The sequence below is a fragment of the Aplysia californica genome, unplaced genomic scaffold, assembly GCF_000002075.1.
Source record: "Aplysia californica isolate F4 #8 unplaced genomic scaffold, AplCal3.0 scaffold00051, whole genome shotgun sequence".
NCBI lineage: Eukaryota > Metazoa > Mollusca > Gastropoda > Aplysiida > Aplysiidae > Aplysia > Aplysia californica.
In genome coordinates this window covers 405,162-423,094 of record NW_004797321.1, presented here as the reverse complement: position 1 = coordinate 423,094, position 17,933 = coordinate 405,162, and the positions used below count along the sequence as shown (strand labels likewise).

The 17,933-nt window shown below is 39.0% G+C and overlaps 1 protein-coding gene across 14 annotated transcripts in view; it reads right to left on the bottom strand.

The window, feature by feature from the left end:
* The window catches only part of LOC101846409 (WD repeat-containing protein 7), a gene marked incomplete in the record, with an annotated part of 80,853 nt that overhangs the window by 15,751 nt on the left and 47,169 nt on the right, over positions 1–17,933 (bottom strand). For 9 of the 14 annotated variants that reach the window (XM_035968305.1, XM_035968308.1, XM_035968310.1 and 6 more), the window contains 11 exon segments: positions 3,612–3,798; positions 4,412–4,621; positions 5,248–5,443; positions 6,953–7,081; positions 7,466–7,586; positions 8,020–8,159; positions 9,009–9,247; positions 10,557–10,785; positions 11,309–11,469; positions 14,515–15,138; positions 17,682–17,807. In XM_035968305.1, the coding sequence (XP_035824198.1) occupies positions 3,612–3,798; positions 4,412–4,621; positions 5,248–5,443; positions 6,953–7,081; positions 7,466–7,586; positions 8,020–8,159; positions 9,009–9,247; positions 10,557–10,785; positions 11,309–11,469; positions 14,515–15,138; positions 17,682–17,807 (2,362 nt within the window). 14 annotated transcript variants of the gene reach the window in all.

The following is a 17,933-nucleotide window of genomic DNA, read 5'->3' as shown; positions in this document are numbered from 1 at the left end:
CCATCAACCCCCCCCTCCCCTTTCCCCCCCAATCAGACCCTGTGATAGCCATCAGCTCCAAGCATCAATCACCACAGTCAGCGCCCGGCATTAACCCTTGATTAAATAAGCCTTAGTCACCAGCCCCTTTAGTCCAAGCCATCAGTCCCCGACATTAGCCATCAGTCTGCAGCATTAGCTATCAGTCCCTGGCATTAGCCTACATTAAGAACTACCTGAATATTAGACACCGACCTATGCAGAGAAAAAAAAGCATTTGGAAAGAGATACGTGGTGAAGGGTGATCCAAAAACAAAACAAAAAAAGATGTTCTGAAATTGAGTTAGAGCAGAGTGTTATATCTGTTGACAAATGAAATAAATAGTGGTCAACATCAAAAGCAACAGGATTTAAAAAAAAATCATGCACATATGTTTTATGAAAAACAGTTTTAGTATACCAGTCGAGTTGTTCGTAATCTTCTTTTGACCTAACCAGGTGGCCTTTCCTGGAAGTTGGGAACATGACAAACATGAAAAACATTCATCAAAATGTATTTAACTAAGTGCAAATTCAATTCTCTCCTTTTGATCTATCAAGGAGAGCCTTCATAAAACTTTTTAAAAACATGAAATGAAAAAAAAAAAATCCAACATTTTAAACTAAAAACAGAGAAATCAGGCACACATTACTACAAGCTGTAAACAGTAAACACTCGGTTTAGTTTTTTAGTAAGAGTACTATGGCACTTGCAACATAAAAAGACCACATAAGTGTCGAAGACTAAACGTGATACAAGAGAGTAACAAACACAAAAAAGGAGGAGAGATAAGAATGACTGATTTTTTATGAGAAATAAGGAGCATTAATCACTCAAACAAGTTTTAAAAAACAGGTTAAAATGATCACATGAAAACGCACACAGTAACTGTCAGACTGAAACATCAGTGCGTGCTCGGTACGAAACAAATTTGTCAGTGGCCAACTGTTAAAACGTGGAGGAATGTTGTCGAGGGTACCATCACCAAACTTTGAGGGTATTGGAATCTGATATTATGTAATGTGTGGCAAGTTGTTATATTTGAAATGGTTTATGTTACGTATGCTCATCAATGCACTCTTTTCCGAACAGTGATAATTAAAAAAGGTATACTTCTCTTTCTTTCTTTTTTTTTTGCAACATAAGAGAGGCAAAAGCATTCACATAGCAGGATGAACCAGCAGACAAATCAATAAAGGCAATAGTAAGTTTAAAACATCAACATTTCAAAAGAAGGGATACAGCAGCTATGCACACAAAACAAATCTGCCTGCAGCTACAACTCTAGTGGAACATCAATACAGCAGGAACATCTCAAAACAAAACAAAATAAATCCAAAAACCAGATGGGTGGGCTATGAACAACAACAACAAAAAAAGCAAAATGTAGACGCATAAATCCTTTCCCATTGCAAACATTAGCATCCAACCTTCCAACACATAAACAAATCATTACCATCAGTTAGAGAAGTAAACTTATCATTACTTTTACTGTTTACTTTTTCATTCTCCTGAGCTATGAGAGTTGAGGTAAGATGCAGTTTTCTGTGGTAGGCCAACTCTGTTGTTCTTTCAGATAAGGTGATATAGTTTTTATGGGTTCCCGCCACTCCCTAAATCCATCGTTTGTGTGGCCTACCTCTTCCATTATAGCCAGAGTACTTTGTTCTATAGGCCCTCAAGGCTAGCTGATTAGGTAGCACTCGTAACAGGTGGCCAAATCATTTTATTGTTTTCTTATGAAATACAGTCAAGACTCTGTGCCAATAGTTGCTCTTACATTTTCATTTCCCTTCACTTCTTGTGACGTTTAGGGTTTTGTGGAGACATTTCATCTAGCATGTGGTGATTTTACTTTTATCGGTTTTACTTAATAAAGTTAATCTCCATGTCTGGCACTGGAAGCACAATGTTGGTATAAATATTGAAGTGATGAACTATGTCTATGTGCCCATGGCGATGATTGGGTGAGATAGAAGGGGTGCGAGCTGATAGATGACAATATTGATTTTGTGAGTTCCTATTTCTATTTCTCTATCCAGGGACCTGTTTTCAGAAAAAAATGCTGACAAGACATTTAAACTGCTTGACTTGTTTTAGTTGTTTGTTATTGACATAAAAAATCATTACAATCAGTTAAAGAAGTAAACAAATCAGTAAAAGAAGTAAACAAATCATTACCCACTGTCAGTAAAAGAAACAAATTGTAGCAACTACCCTCAGAGAAAACCTTTACAAGGAAGCAACAACATTCATTAACCTAAGTGAGGCGACAAACACATCCAGCACTATTGAGAAGCCTTTATTACTCCTAACTTATCTTTTTCCCCCTAACCATTTTTCAACTCCATTCAACAGGTTATCTTATCACAAAACTCTATTCTTTAACAAACAAAATCTCCAAATGTGTATCTTGGTGACATCAGGTACTCGTTAAAATAATGGAATCAAAGATACCAACATTATTCCACCCGTAGGTAAATCTGTATTTTAAAAAAAAATTTTTTTTGTCTCAACACCTTTTACGTACTTTTAAAAACACATTTCTATTTGGATTTTACAGAAAAACATTGACCAAAGCACAACAAATGCATATTTGTAGTATCCAAGGACACTCAAGCTTTGGAAATCACCAAGTTTTGGATGCCATTTTCTTGATAATCCTCTGACATCAGGTGACTCCCATCTCCTTCAATCGCAGATATCTCATTTTCAATTTAAGATGGATGGGTATTTTTTTCATCAAAAGCAAGACCAATGAACAAGCTTTAGAATGATGCCAATAACTCCAAATTTCCAGAAAACTGACAAACCACGAATTCCACCATGTCATGACACAAATGTTCTGAGACAATTCCCATTGTCGCTTCTAAGTCCCTATAATGACTTGATCCCTGGGGACATGATTTCTGTAGCTAAGAAAAAGACTCTAAGATACCCACTCTACTGGCAGAATAAGATGGGGACCAGGACAAAGAAAACTTACATTTCCCTCCACGCACTGAAATCCCACATCCCTACCCTTTGCTGACCATTTACCTTGTCAATACTTTTCAACATATGTGGGTCAAAAAGACCAGACCATGTCAGAGATCTGAAGCACAATCCTATCAAAATACAAATCTTGTTCCTAAAAAGTCTGTGTCTCTGTCTCACCCTCTGGATGTTGGTTAAGGTAAAAGGTCCAGTCTCTGTCTTACTTGGGGGTTGGTAAATGTATACAGGTAAAGTCTAGAAGCTCTGTCTTCTATAGAAAAACTTGAATGTTAACAAACGTAAAAACACAACAGTCTCTGCTTCTATGGAGAGTCCCAGGTGTTGGTGAGGGTAAAAAAGGCTAGTCTTCGACATCTAAAAAGGGACATGGGTGTTGGTGATGTTAAAAAAGGTTATAATCTCTGCTTCAACAGGATGTTCATGAAAGCAAAAAAGTTTATGATCTGTTTTATCTCACTGTTGGCTATAGGTGAAAGTAAAAAAAAGTCTAATAATCTCTGTCTACCCTAGGTGTTGATGAAAGTAAAAACTTCTATAATCTTTGTGTCACCTAGGTATTAATGAAGGTTAAAAAAGAGTTAAGACTCCGACTCACCTGGGTATAAGTTTGTTTGAGTCGATGCTCAGCTCCAATAAACCTAGAAGTACGGCTGACACATCCAAGTAGGGCTCCCACACCGTAAAGCCTCGACCAATCAGATCAATGGCTGCTCGTCGAATGGGTGTGTGCAGGGGTAGACGAGGGCTGGGGGGCTGGAGCAACAGGAAGGTCAAGGCCTTGCCTACAGAGAACAGAAGAAAAAAAAGGTTGCATGATAAGGTCAAGTCTTTGCCTAAACAAAATAATTTGATTAGAAAATCAACATAGGAAAGTTGGATCTTTGTCTAAGCACAATAGGGATGGAAGGTAATGTACCAAACACACATTACTTTTTTTGCTAGAGCAAAAAGTGTTACCCAATGGCCAAACTACAAGACAGAGTACTTGGCATCGACACAGGAAAAAACGACGATGAAAAATATTTCAGAGAAATATTCTGACCTGTTTCATTTGTCTTATTGAACACCAACACCTTCAACTCCCCCCTCCCCCCCATCTTTCAAAGAAACACTTCCCCCCCCTTATATTGTTTAGACAAACGAAAAATTACTGATGTCATTCCAAGTTACTTTGAATCAACAAGCACACTTTTGACAAAAGTATCTACTCAAACAAATATGAATTTAACAGAGGTGAACTTATTCTACGTCACTGATTAACCACACAGCCATGAAAGCCTTCCATATGAAAAGATAGATCCCAGATTTATTTTACTTGTTCAGGGATGCCCATTTCAACAGGCCTTCTAATTAAAATTTTTTTAAAAAGTTTATAAAGGTAACTAGCAGACTGACTGGTATGCCTGGCGAGGGAGTAGTTGGTGAGGCTGAATCCCTCCACCGATCCCTTGACCTTGACCTTCTTCTGCTCCTCGGAAGCCTTGGTCCTACTAGGTTCCATCTCCTGGCCAAACTCTGCCCCAATCACGCCCAACATCACAATGGCCGTGGCTTGTTTACGGCGACTCTCAAACGACACGGACAGCTTGTGGGCTGGAATGTCACCTGAAGAAGCAACATGAAGCATATCAGACTAACAGCTTGGCTCTTTAGCCAAAGTACAAATTTCAGAAGCAAATCCTCAGCTACGGACAAAAAGCCCTAGCTCTGGACAGCATCAAAATATTTATGTCGTGTTGTAAGATAAGAACCGAAAGCTTGTAGTCAAATTTACAACAGACCTGAGAAGGGATAGGACAAGGATGGCCTTAATATATTTTTTTACTTTGACACTTTTTCTACAGAGTGAAACAATATAACGGGCAATACAATCGACAATTTTCAAAATAATTGTATTGCATAAATTTTAGAAAGTATAACTTGCACAAAAAATAAAAAGCAAAATGTCAGCAAGATTCTAAAATGTCATAAGCCCAGAATGCAAAATTTTTCAGGGGAAAGAAAAAACTTTTTATTCTTTTAAAAATTGTACCAACTGTCCACAATGCTGTATATTCAAGAGAGGACGGCATGGTGAAAAAAACAAAAACAGAAATAAACTGACTGATAAATGGAGACCAGCTGAGTCATGCCAAATTTCTTTGGGGAAAAAAAAGAAAAACACTAAGTCAATTCACAGAGAAAAAAAAAGACAATAAAATGTCCCTTTCACAGTTTTGCCAAGCACCCACCAGCCAAAATTCCATCTTCTTCATCATCATCTTCCTCCACTGCCTCATGATGTCCTCCCATGTTGCTGAGAAGAGAAAGTTCTGGGTCCACATAGGAGGGGAGGAAGGGAGCCCACTTGTCCAGTAGGACCTTACGCCCCTCGGGGTTGATACGTCGTAGCTCGGCTAATAGCAACGCTTGGGCTGCCTCACGGATCTGAGAGGTGTCAGGCAATGGGACAAATAAATCAGTTGTTTTGGGCATTACAAACATCAAGTCAAGTTTGGACAGGTTTAAGTGGATGACCATAAAGTATTTTTAACACTTACCAAACCAAAGGCTCATACAGTCAAAAACCCTCAAGTACCGCACCAGTTTATAGAGCGATGAAGCCATTGTAGAATTGTTTTTAAACGTAACTCTCCGAGGGGCCCTTCTTCGGTACTAAATCTAAAAATGACAAAAATGTCACTAAATAGGTCATTAAATTACAACAAGTGAACCTATTTTGATAGCTCTTCATCTAATGAATGAACTCCCGATAAAAGACACCAGTTTCCGAAAAGTAATTTGATGTCCAAGACATCGTAAAGGGATCTCACTGGCACAGGGGTTTCGACCCCAAGCCGCTGGGAGCGGTCTGCCGGAGATAAAGAGTTAAAAATTCTCAGAGGTTCATCAACAATTCAGTGCATACTATGTCTGGTGATTAAAGTCACTGAAGGTACTGTAAGTGTTAATGCAATGGACCTAAGCAATTGACTGAGCATACTCTATTCATGAACATAAAGTGTTGCAAACTAATATGGACCTAGAACATGACTGAGCATACACTCTATTGAAAATAATAAAGCGTTATTAATCGTATGGACTTAGCACATGACTGAGCATGCTGTGCGACAAATCCAGCGCCAACCCAAGGAAACTCAGGCGACCAGGGCTTTAAGGGTTTAAAACGGGAGTAAGTATGAGTTTTTATTTATTCATTTTTTTTTTTTTAGTGCCTCTGGTTAACTCCGTGATATAGAAATTTGATGATGTCCGAGCTACCCAACAAATCTGTCAACAAACTTAAAGACATTGTTGTAATGCTATACAGACACTGACTAGAAATAAGAAAACAGTTTTAGAAAGAAGGCTTGCAGTAGCAAAACAAAAATCAGCAAGGACAAAGACAGGGCAACCCTGAAAATTCCATTTGAAAATGAGTAAAAAGATTAAACATTTCAAGGCCTGAGCTCTTTAGAAGAAACCTAAAGGCTACAAAAACCCCCGATTCATTTTAGGTAAATGAGCCAGTCGATAATTGAGAGTTCTAAAACTTGATGATCTCTCAGGCTATGAGCACAAGTGTTTAGTATATACAGAAAAGGGAGAAAAAAATTCTTTAAAAAACTACTAGATATTTTCGGTGTTTTTGCAACTGCATAAGGTCATATGAGCGCCAAAACTAATCAGTTTGGAGTGCTACTCATTGTGCAGGCCTAAACTTTATGAATTTCGTATGTATGGGTAAATGAGAGAGAGAGAGAGAGACAGAAAGAGAGAGAGAGAGGGAGAGGAGGAGAGAGAGAGAGGAGAGGAGAGGAGAGAGAGAGAGAGAGAGAGAGAGAGAGAGAGAGAGAGAGAGACAGAGAATAAAAAGAGAGACAGAGAGAGGGAGGGAGAGAGAGAGACAGACAGACAGAGAGAAGGAAAAAAGAGACAAACAGAGATAAGACTCACCTCCAAACATCTATCCTGCCAGCGTCTTGCCAACATCTCTAGCTGAGGACACTGGTAGATTGTGGGGCCCACCAGCTCTGGCAGCAGAACACAGTGCAGCGCCGCCAGCAGACTCCAGCCTTGTTTTACCTGATTGATGATATGCTGTGTATTATGTCATTATGTCATGCCGGTCAATTACTAGAGTGTAACATACAAAGAAAAGAAGAGAGAGGGATAATGATGATAGACGTTTTTTTAAGAAGCAAACAACATCAGAGCATCCACCAACCACCCATGAACATCAGTGTTTGTGAGGAAGGAGTGTGTGTCTTGTGAGCATATTTATTATGATAGAACAAGAGAGATGGAGGGAGGGAGAAGATACAGAGACAGAGAGACAAAGAGAGAGAGAGAGATATGGAGAGAGGAAAAGAGAGAGAGAGAGAGGGAGAGAGAGACAGAGACAGAGAGAGAGACTGATAGAGAAAGTAGCATGTTGATGACAGCCCATCAATACCATTCCCTCTTTACCTGAGCCTGAATCGTAGCTTGAGCGTCAGAGGAGGTATCTTCACTCGATGTCACACTCTCTGGACTGTCTGTCTCCCGCAGCACCATGCCATGGTTTGAACTTACTGTTTCTTTCCTTGATCTAGGAACAAAAACAAAAAAAACTATGACTTCACATTGAACACAACTTGATGCCCATGTACCTCATTTCTTTATTGATAAGTTTCCCCCATGGACCCCCCCCCCCCCTTGTTCGTTTTAGTAAGAGTTTTAGGCCATTAGCAATACAATTAAGTCTTATAAGTGCTGAAGATTAGGCCTAGAGGTGTAGTTATGAACAAAAAAGAAGGCGAGATATGGATGACATATGTTTGATAAGATAGAAGGAACAAACCTCACCAGAGCACCTACCAACCACCCACTCAATTTATTTCGGAGTTAAAAGTAATTTTTCTCTCCTTGAACTGTACCAAAAAAAAAAAAAAAAATCACAAAAAGGTTAAACTGAAAGCTTCAACACTGGACCTATCAGGTATAAGTGATCCAACCTCTTTCAGCTTCAATAGTACACTGACCTGTGCATAGGAACTTGCATCTCTGGCAGAAAAGCAGCCCGACTCATGCCCATTAGTGTGTTGGCCACAGAGATAACACTCAGTAGATGTTGTGTGGTCACAGCACTGGAGATTTGCCACCGTAGCTGGGGACAGTTAATCTATATATATTATACTAGTGAAAGTCCGTCACTTTGGTCGCCTAAAACTTCCGAACCACTTAACTTTCAAATTTGAAAAAATTAACGATGGTTCAGAATCATCTAAAGGGTGCTCAATTATATTATATTAAGGAGTCTGAAGTCAGTGTAGTTTAATTTTCAGTTTTTCATTAATTTAATTTAGATCCAACCTTGGGAAAGTCCGTCTTCTAAGATCTCCATTGTAAACAAGTGAGGCTTCCGTTCACAAACAGTGCGCACTGATTCCACAATGACTTGATGATCGATTCTTTTGTCCGTTCATCGAACGGGAACCCAGCCAGTGACATATAAGTGAGGTGTGCTGACAAAACGAGTTACTTCTACGATGATAACTCTAAGTAAATACATACATCGTCGAATTTATGGGTGGAGTTTACACAATTTATACATATGAAATAATAAGACATTATTGAACTTGAAAAAAAAAATGGCATCAAATGAAAATCTACAAATTTGACCCTAGTGTTGATTTTCAGCCGATATCTTTATTCATGCATGAATTGTGAGAAGTAACCCAATTTGTTAGCACACCTCACATATAATGATATACTAAGGAGGTTGGTGATGAAATAGAAGCTTCAATATCTGCTCTCTCCATGAGAGGAAAGGGGAAAAGAGAGTATGAGCCCTGGGAGAAACTTGAATAGGTAACAAAAGCTAATAGAAGAATAATCATACACTATCAAACATTAAGAACATCAATTTGGCACCCCCAAAAAGCACTCAGACATTTGTTTGCTCTCAACTTAAGGTCATGAACAACTTTTAACAAAATCAAACACTGTCATAAGGAACTTATTCTCAAACCTTAGTGGAGAAATCATAGGCTTGTTGCTGGTTTGAGCCCAGACTAGATGTTCTCCTGGCATTGTTAGCCGGACTGGCCGGCCTGACAGATGATACTTTGACCGCTTGACCCCCTGGCGCCCCTTTGTCTTCTCCTCCGACAGCTGCCTCATCATTGTCATGGTCACTCAACTTGTCCACTTCAAACGGTGCTTGGCCCGTACGCTGGGTGAGTAGAGTTGGCAGCTTTGCAGAAGGGCCTGGTGACAATGATCATGACAAAATGTAATCTTTTACATCACTCATAATTTTATCTACAAAAGTGTCTTCCACAGGTGATATTATGAAGAAGACAAACACCACTATCAGTTCACAGAAGAAATACTTGCACTACTCTCTGGAGATATGCTCAAGAAAAAACAATTTCTCTAAAACTCAGCAAAAAGAAGAATGAAAGCTCAAAATATTTCAGACTATTCACCAAAACTTGAAAAATAAAGCCAATACACAACTGAAACCCTTCAAAAGATTTGTTGGTTTCTGCATACCCTCATGTAACCCTAGTAGAAATCAACTATGTAAAGCAGCAGCACTAACTGATGGTTCCTCATCCATGTACTTTTCATTACTCAGAGAAATAAATAGGAGAGTTGGCTGCCATTCTAGAAACTGTCTTGTATTGTTTTAGTAAGCGTTTTTTGGCACTTGCAATACAACACAATTAGGTCATATAAGTGCCCAAGATTAGAGGTGTTACAAGAGAGGGAAAAACATTTTAAAAAGGAGAGAAAAAGACGATAGTTATTGAATAGGAAAGAAGGAGCAAACCACATCAAAGCACCCGCCAACCAACCACCTCTCTCATAAAAAATTGAAGCCTCTTATGATATTTTTTTTTTCAGACCACACAAAAGGGTTATTGAGTAAAAGATAATTTAGTTGTAGAAATAGATACAGCCTTCTCTGTCCCATCCATTCATCAATCCCAGATTTGAAACATTTTGTAAGGAAACATTAACACTTTGATCTATTCACAAAACCCTGAACAAAATCAATAATAACATCACAATCCATCCATCAACCTCTGAAGAAAAGAAAAGAAAAGATCAGTATAACATCCCCCCCCCCCCCCCAAAGTCTTTATGCATCATGAACATCTATGCCAACTGTTTTCTTTCCTGTAAGAAGACATAGCTGTTATGTCACATTAACCCCTGCATCTGTCCATCTGCACACTAGGGCAAGCACATTCGAAGAAGGGGAAGGGGGGAAGGGGGGGTGGAACAACATTTTTTTTAGTTTCAGGAAAAGTACCTGTACTGGCAACACAATAAGGTGATACAAGAGCTGAAGATTACAGGTGTCACTAGATAGTAACAACCATATAAAAGAAGTTTTAATTTAGCAAGAGTTTTACTGCGCTCACAACTCAACTACATAAGGTCATATGAACGCAGAGAGATAAACGACAATAGATGTTTGGTTGCAAAGAAGGAGAAAACAACACCAAACACCTTCAACCACCCATGAGCAACTTTGTTTTCACCCAAATCATCAACAACACCGTACCAGAAGCAGCAGCTGCCCCAAGGACGTCCTTGTGTGAGGTCTGTTGTCTGTGCCAGCCAGGCAGCATCAGAGACATGTGACCCCCGTGTGACAGGAGGCCGAAGCTGATGGGGCAGCGGGGTTTGTGGAGACCCAGCTTGCCCACGCACAGGTCATCCAGCTGGGGATCCAAACCCCAGGCATGTAGACAGGACATGAACAGCTCCCCGATGGCCATGCTCAGAGATTCCTGCAGGGAGAGTCATTGTAGCGATGGTAGAAGTGGAAATTTCCAAACCAGTGATGACACTGGGATTTTGAGAAAATAACTGAAAATTTACGAAATTGCATTTGTAAACAGTAAATAGACAAAACTAACATACGGTTAAAAAGAAAACAAATTATGAAAATAATTACCACTCTTTTTACTTTTTTCTTGTTTTATTTCAAGAAAACGACAAACATTGCTGGATGTTGAGGCGTATCGACACAATAACCATATAGGAGCGGGACAAAGGAAGACCGACAGACAGCGTAACAAATGGGAATGGAAAGAAGAAAGACCTACAAGTGGCCTCTTCGCACATCCTGCTTGCACAGCCCCAGGACAATGAATGAGGGCAGCTGAAAATCCCCCTTAGAGCATACATTGATCTATAACTACATGTAAGCTGATACAGTCTGGAAATTTCTGCGGGAAAGTATTAATCTATAAATACCTATAAAGTAGCAGAGTCTGAGAATCCCCTGTGAGCATAATTCGTCTACAATACCTGTATGCTGATATAGTCGGGCCTTTTGCTTGCTCGACTGCTGGCAGGCTGGGTTTGGATGGGTGCAGAGTTTGAGCTCCCAGAGCTGCTCACAGCTTCCATCTTAGACTGGATTTTCTGGCCCACAGTTTCTGCTTTCTCTTTGGCCTTGGCCAAGAAACCTTAGCAATGATCAAAATCATCAGGCATTAGTGCATGTTTGTATTTCTAATGAGTATCTCAAACTCAAGGAGCGTAACATGGAATGAAGACTGAACAAAACTGTAAACAGTTACATAGAAACATGTCCTATTTGCTTCACATTTTGATCTTAAAGACTACATGGTCACTGACAATTATTTCTTTGCAAGATGAAAAAACCCCCCAAAAAACAATACAATTTAGATAAATGTAACAGGTTATATGTAAAATAGCATTCCATACTGAAAAATAAGTGTCAGGGTACATTTTGGTCATAATATAATATCTGGGAGAACTCAACAATTGACACTGCATGTATTGTAAATGTGCTTCTCTCAGATAAAGTAAGAAGATATTATCACTGTAATAACAAAGTCTGGACTCCTTTTGCCACCACTCCTCAAACCAGCATCTCTGGTGTAGAAGTTATGCTCTTCACTGTTGCATGCAGGAGACCCGAGTTCAAAAACACATGATCTATTTTTAAAAAAAGTTTTAGTAGAGTTTTTACAGTGCTCGCAACTGCATAAGGTCATATGAGCGCCAAACATAATCTCTAATATTTAAATCCTTTGTGTTTCATGGCAAAATTTAATATCTTCATCCCTTCATCTTTTACTTATAAGTTATTCTTTACATGAAAAGAATAAGAGTCCCCATAAACTGCATCAGAAGCCATTACTCCCAGCTGTGTTGAGCAAGTTTATTGGTGTGATATCACAATATGTTTATTCTCCATCTGTTTCTATGAACTTCACGTTTCTAGGCATCATAACTGAAGCTCTGTTAATCATCTTTTCACACAGTTTTAACTTCATGTGTACTAGCAACAACACATCGTAATTTTCTTGCATTTCTTACCTCGTGACTTTGTCCAGTATTTTTTCCCTATACTGTTCAAACTTTTCTTCCGACTGTAAGCGTGACATTTTTTTCAGAGCCTTCACATTTATTAATTACTTCTTTATCTTAAAAATCCGAGAGTGCACATTGGTGTCTACATTTAAGACTAAGCGTGTACATAGGGTGCTCTACTCTATACAGAACTAACAGATCCATAGGCAATCAAAATGGGTTTATTGATTTTCCTATTGAAATTTTTCAAGCTCACATCATCCTTGATTCTATAAACATTGCTATTGTCATATTATCTAGTCAGTCAAGCATTTCTCAAACCAGTTAAGTGCCCCTCATAATAGCAACAATTATTATTGCACTAATATATTCGCATCAGACAACTTTTCACATAAAACAAAATAAAACCTGACTCATACTGTTTTCCAAAAATGAAAGTCTTTTGAATCTACGAACATTGATATTTCTTTAAAAGACATTTAAAATCTACCAATAATGGCATGCAAGGCTGACAACCTTTCTTTTAAAAAAGTCAAAGTCAAAAGCATTTCTTTCCACACTCCTCTGTTGATTAACAACACAAATAAAGCACCAGAAATTAATTTCAAACCAGATTTTAAGACCAATGCCATGAAAAAGAGCAAGGCAATAAAGCTGATAAAGGCATGTTATAATAAGCAAAACAGCAATAAACAATTTTGAAAAGAGCTTAAAATAAACACAAGCAAGATTCATCTCTATAAATTACACCAATGTGGAGTGTGTTAGGAAACTGGACAGGAGATTTTGAGAATGGGACCCTAAATATTTTGTCTTGTCACTAGAAACACATGGCATCAAATGAATTAAAACATGACATTCTTAATTTGCTGCTTGCTGCCTGAAATAGTAATTATTTATTAAAAATTTAAAAGTACTTCTTAGTTGAAATATATTCCTGAAAATCACAACCACATGACAGTAAAAACATAGCAGGCGGGCTCAAAGTGGTAGCTCACTTCAGAAGCCTTTCATGAACGAAAAGAAGCAAAAACATTGAAGAGGAAGCGAATGAAATTTTTTGGGGACATAATCAGCAAGCGTATTGTAGGTTTATCGTAAAATGTTCCGACTCATGGTCCAATATTCGAGAACAAAAGGACAGAAAGCTTGACACTTCATTTTTTGTCTGGTTTTACAATTGAATTTATCCAGGCAGATTACTTTCTTTATCTAACATTCTCAATTTCATATTTATAGACTAACTACTAAAAAAAAGTGAAAAAGTGCAGTCATAAACTTGAAGCTGAACAGCTCCAACATTGAGTGCCTTATTTAGAAAAAAGATACACATCCTTAATTAATCAAATAAAAGACATTAAAAAGTGAAAAAAAGAAGGAAATACTTAGTGTTATAATAAAAGTGATAGAAATTAAAACTCAATTTACTAAATTCATTAAGGGAAGAGGAGGGCTAGAATAAAAAGCAGAGGAATTAAAATTTAGTGGGCAACTTTCTTTAAGCTATGTGTATCTTGCACAAACATTGTCTGACAAAAGACTGCTTTAAAATCTCAAAGATGAATTTCTTAAGAAAAGGGCCCTGACAGGATTATCATGGCTTACTTAGGATTTACTCTGTATTCAACAGAAGAATAGCAACGTGGATATATAAGACTTTTATGGCGGGGAAGAGGCAAGAAGCTGGACAATAAACAGGAAAAATCAAGGGGTTTGGAAGATGCAGACCCCGACTCTGACCCTTTCACCCTACCAATTTATAACTTCACATTACAAACTGCATGCACTAACAAAGTGAAGAGAAAACTTCAGTATTCTTGGTGGTGGTATAGCTTTTGGGGACAAAGATCAGTGCATAAAACGAGGGAATGCTGCAAATAAAACTGGTGGTCATGCAAGCAAATAAGATAGAGGTTCTTACATTATTTGGCACCCATGCTTTTAACCAAGATTCACAAATTCTAGCAGTGCAGGTTCAAATGTCTGAGGGTACCACTATTTTTATTCGGATCACTGTTTAACACACCCTAACTTTATCTATTACTTGTGAGGACGAATCAATGTGTAACAAGAGGTAGCCATAAAAAGGTGCGAGAAATCTAAATTGAAAAAATTGAGAAAAACTGGGATATCTGCGATGGAATCTGTAAGCAAAAGGCACTCAGCCTCACCACCAGAATCATATCCCTGTCCACTGACATCCAACACTGGAACACCTTCATTTGGGGATGGTGACCTATTCTCTAACGCAAATGTGACGGAACTCTTGGTGGTGGTGTAGGAGGATGTGTGTTTGGCGTGCAGTGGGAGGGTTTTGGCTTCACTCAGGACGCCCGGTGCACTAGGTGCTCGACGGAACTGCGGCTTGGTGCGGGGGGGAGGCTGGGGGTTGTCGTGCTGGAGGGAGAGCTGTTTCTTGAAGCCCGACTTCTTGAACAACTTGGATGAGGCAAACGGTCGGAAGGGGGAAAACTTTGAGCTGGACTGGGACCTATTTAGGACTTGGTGCTGGGTCCTTACAGGTGCACTCTGAGGGGGGCTAAAGTAGGACTTTACTGGGGAGGGGAGGGGGGAGGAGTAAAATTTTCCAGAATCCAAGCTCAACCCTCTACGAGTCAGGGATGGACCTTTGTGCTTTTTGACAGAAGCCTGATATGCTTGTGGAGGCAGGCCATAATATCCCCCGTCCACATCTTGTTCTTCCTCAAAAACCTCATCACAGTAACCCCCAGACAACTCATGAGGGTTAACAATCTCAAAGGAAGACACCCTGTCTAAAGCCTCAAAGCCAGCAGCTGTGAACAGAATAGCAGCATGAGGCACAACATGAGAACATGCATGACAACCTTTCAACTTTGTACACACAGTGTTTGGTGAGGACCCTTGAACTTTCTACACACATTGATTTGTGGGCTCCAACCAACTTTCTAGATACATAGTTTAATGAGAACCTGTTAACTTCTAGATGCATTGTTTGGCTGCACGAGAAGCTCTTCACTTTCTAGACATAATTCTTAACCTTCAGTGTAAGGGCCCCCTGACTTTTTAGTTTTAGTAAGAGTATTGCAGCACTTGCAACACAAATAAGTCATATACCTTGCAAATCCAAATACACAAAAAAGAAAAGAAAGAAAAAAAAAGAAAGAAAACAAATTAAGAAGGGAAGCTATAAACAGGCACCAAAGAAGGAACAAGAAGAAAAAAATTTGCGAGAAGAAAGAAGAGGTAGTGTAGAGTAGAGGCCCATAAACAATAGATAGCCATGGTAAGAAGCCAAATAACAACTTTCTGCTAAAAAGCATACCTAAATAACCACGAGTCCCTATGACATAGATATAAGGACCATATTTTACTATGAGCTACCACCAGCACTACCAAAAAAAAAAAAAGACAAAAAAAGAACCCACATCACACTGTATAGTTACAACATAACAGCAATTTAACACTGCAATACATATCAACACAACATAATAGAAACATGACGCTACATCATTTCAGAAGAAAAACGGTAAAAGTAGCCACCAGCTTTTATTTTGTCGGAAATAGTCTGTAGGTAAACTAAAATCAGATGTTTGAAGTGACAGATTGGTCAGGTCATATATCTATAATATGTAGAAACTTTGATCCCAGAATGTCTACTTGTTAAGTGTTTTGAAAGACCCACATTCAAAGATATTGAAATGGGTGGTGCCAACAGAACTGAACTTAGAAGAAAAGAAATTAAGTTCTTTTTCATCAAAACGAGAAGTTCTTTCCAGTGAGCGCACACACCTAAAGATGGGCAGTCACTGCTTAAAAAAATATCCACAATCAAAAGTGTAGAACTACTTCAGTCAAAGCTCAAGAAGGATAAAGATTGTAAATGTAAATAAAGTGAGATCATGTTTTACAGGTAAAGACACCGGTGTGTGTGTGTGTGTGTGTGTGTGTGTGTGTGTGTGTGTGTGTGTGTGTGTGTGTGTGTACGTGTGCCCGAGCGTGATGACAGGGGAATCATACACTTGAAATTTGAGGGCATATAGAGTTATCGGTATTATCTTAAAGCTTGATCATTTGTCTTGATTCTGATAAAGAAAACACCCATTCATCTTGGATAGAAGTCAAAATATTTGCCCCTGAAGGAGATGGTGGATGCCTGGTTTCAGAGGTGAAATTAGAGAAGAAATGGCTACCGAAGTTCTGTGATTTTTAAAGCTCGAGTGTCCTTGAAAACTGTAATTTATATTTTTTTGTGCCTTTGATCAATATTTCTCAGTAAAAAATGTTTTAAATGGTCATGTAAGGTGTTGTGCCAACGCCCCCCCCCACTGATTAAAATTGCCCAATGGGCAGAAAAAATGTCAGCGCCTTCAATATAATTATTTTGACAACCGCCTGATTTCACACACACATGCACACACATTATATCTCTATACATATATTCACATGCCACTAAACAATAGCAATAATGTTTCATTAATAAACAGCCAAAGAGTACTTCGGACAAAAGTGGTTGATTAGTTATTAGCAATACATGATTAGAGATTATCAGGCAGCCATGCATCACAAAACAACAAACAGAAATAAAAGCAGAGAAAAAATGGCTTGAACAAAGAGAACACAATGATCAGCTAGTATCTAGGCATAGGCACACAACAAAGATGTGGGAACACCAACACAATAACAGCTATCTAGCCCAAGAATTAAGAAAGACAGATTTAAAAACAAAAGAGGAAAAAAAGAAAATAAGTGGAACCTAAAAAAAGAATTCTGATGTTTTAATTTCCCTGACCAGAAGAGTAGTGGCCATGGTTCCAGAAGGCATTTACAATTTTAGCAGACATGGAATTACAGATTGTCCCCTATGGCCCAACTCTGTCAGGGCTATCAGACCAGATATATGACATGTGTTTACATGTCAACCAATGAGACAAAGCACCTCATGTATTGTTGTCTACTCTATGGGCGACATATTATTCATTTCATCAGTCACACATAAACAGTCAACTAAGGAATACTCACAGCAAGGCACTGAAACCATTTCACAAAGTACTGACATATCGATACAACTATTTCACCCAACACAAGGGAAGAAGATACTTATTGGAGTAAAGAGAAGCCAATCAACACAATGCCAGCTGTTTAGTGTCGGACAAAAGCAAGATAGAGAGAAACAAAAAAGGGACAGAAAAGAAGTAAAGAGAAATATATCGAAACTATATTATTACTTCCTTATGCAACGAGAACATGGAGGTCCCCCTCTCCCTCCTCTTCCTTCCCCTTCATGTCTTCCCCTCCTCTTCCTTCCCCTTCATGTCTTCCCCTCCTCCTCCTCACCATGACACTGTGAAAGACTCACCTGACAGTTTCTGCTGAGCCTCACTCAAGTCACTCTGTGCCGACAATGCCTTCTCCGGGACGTTCATGCCCCGAGCCTCCAGCTCAGCCGGCGACAGAAGGGCGTACTCCTCCGTGAGGAGATGAACTGAGAGTGAGAGATGATTGACAGACAGGTATACTCCTCCGAGAGAAGATGGACAGAGCTGATTGACAGACACGTATACTCCTCCGAGAGAAGATGGACTGAGAGTGAAAGATGATTGACAGACAC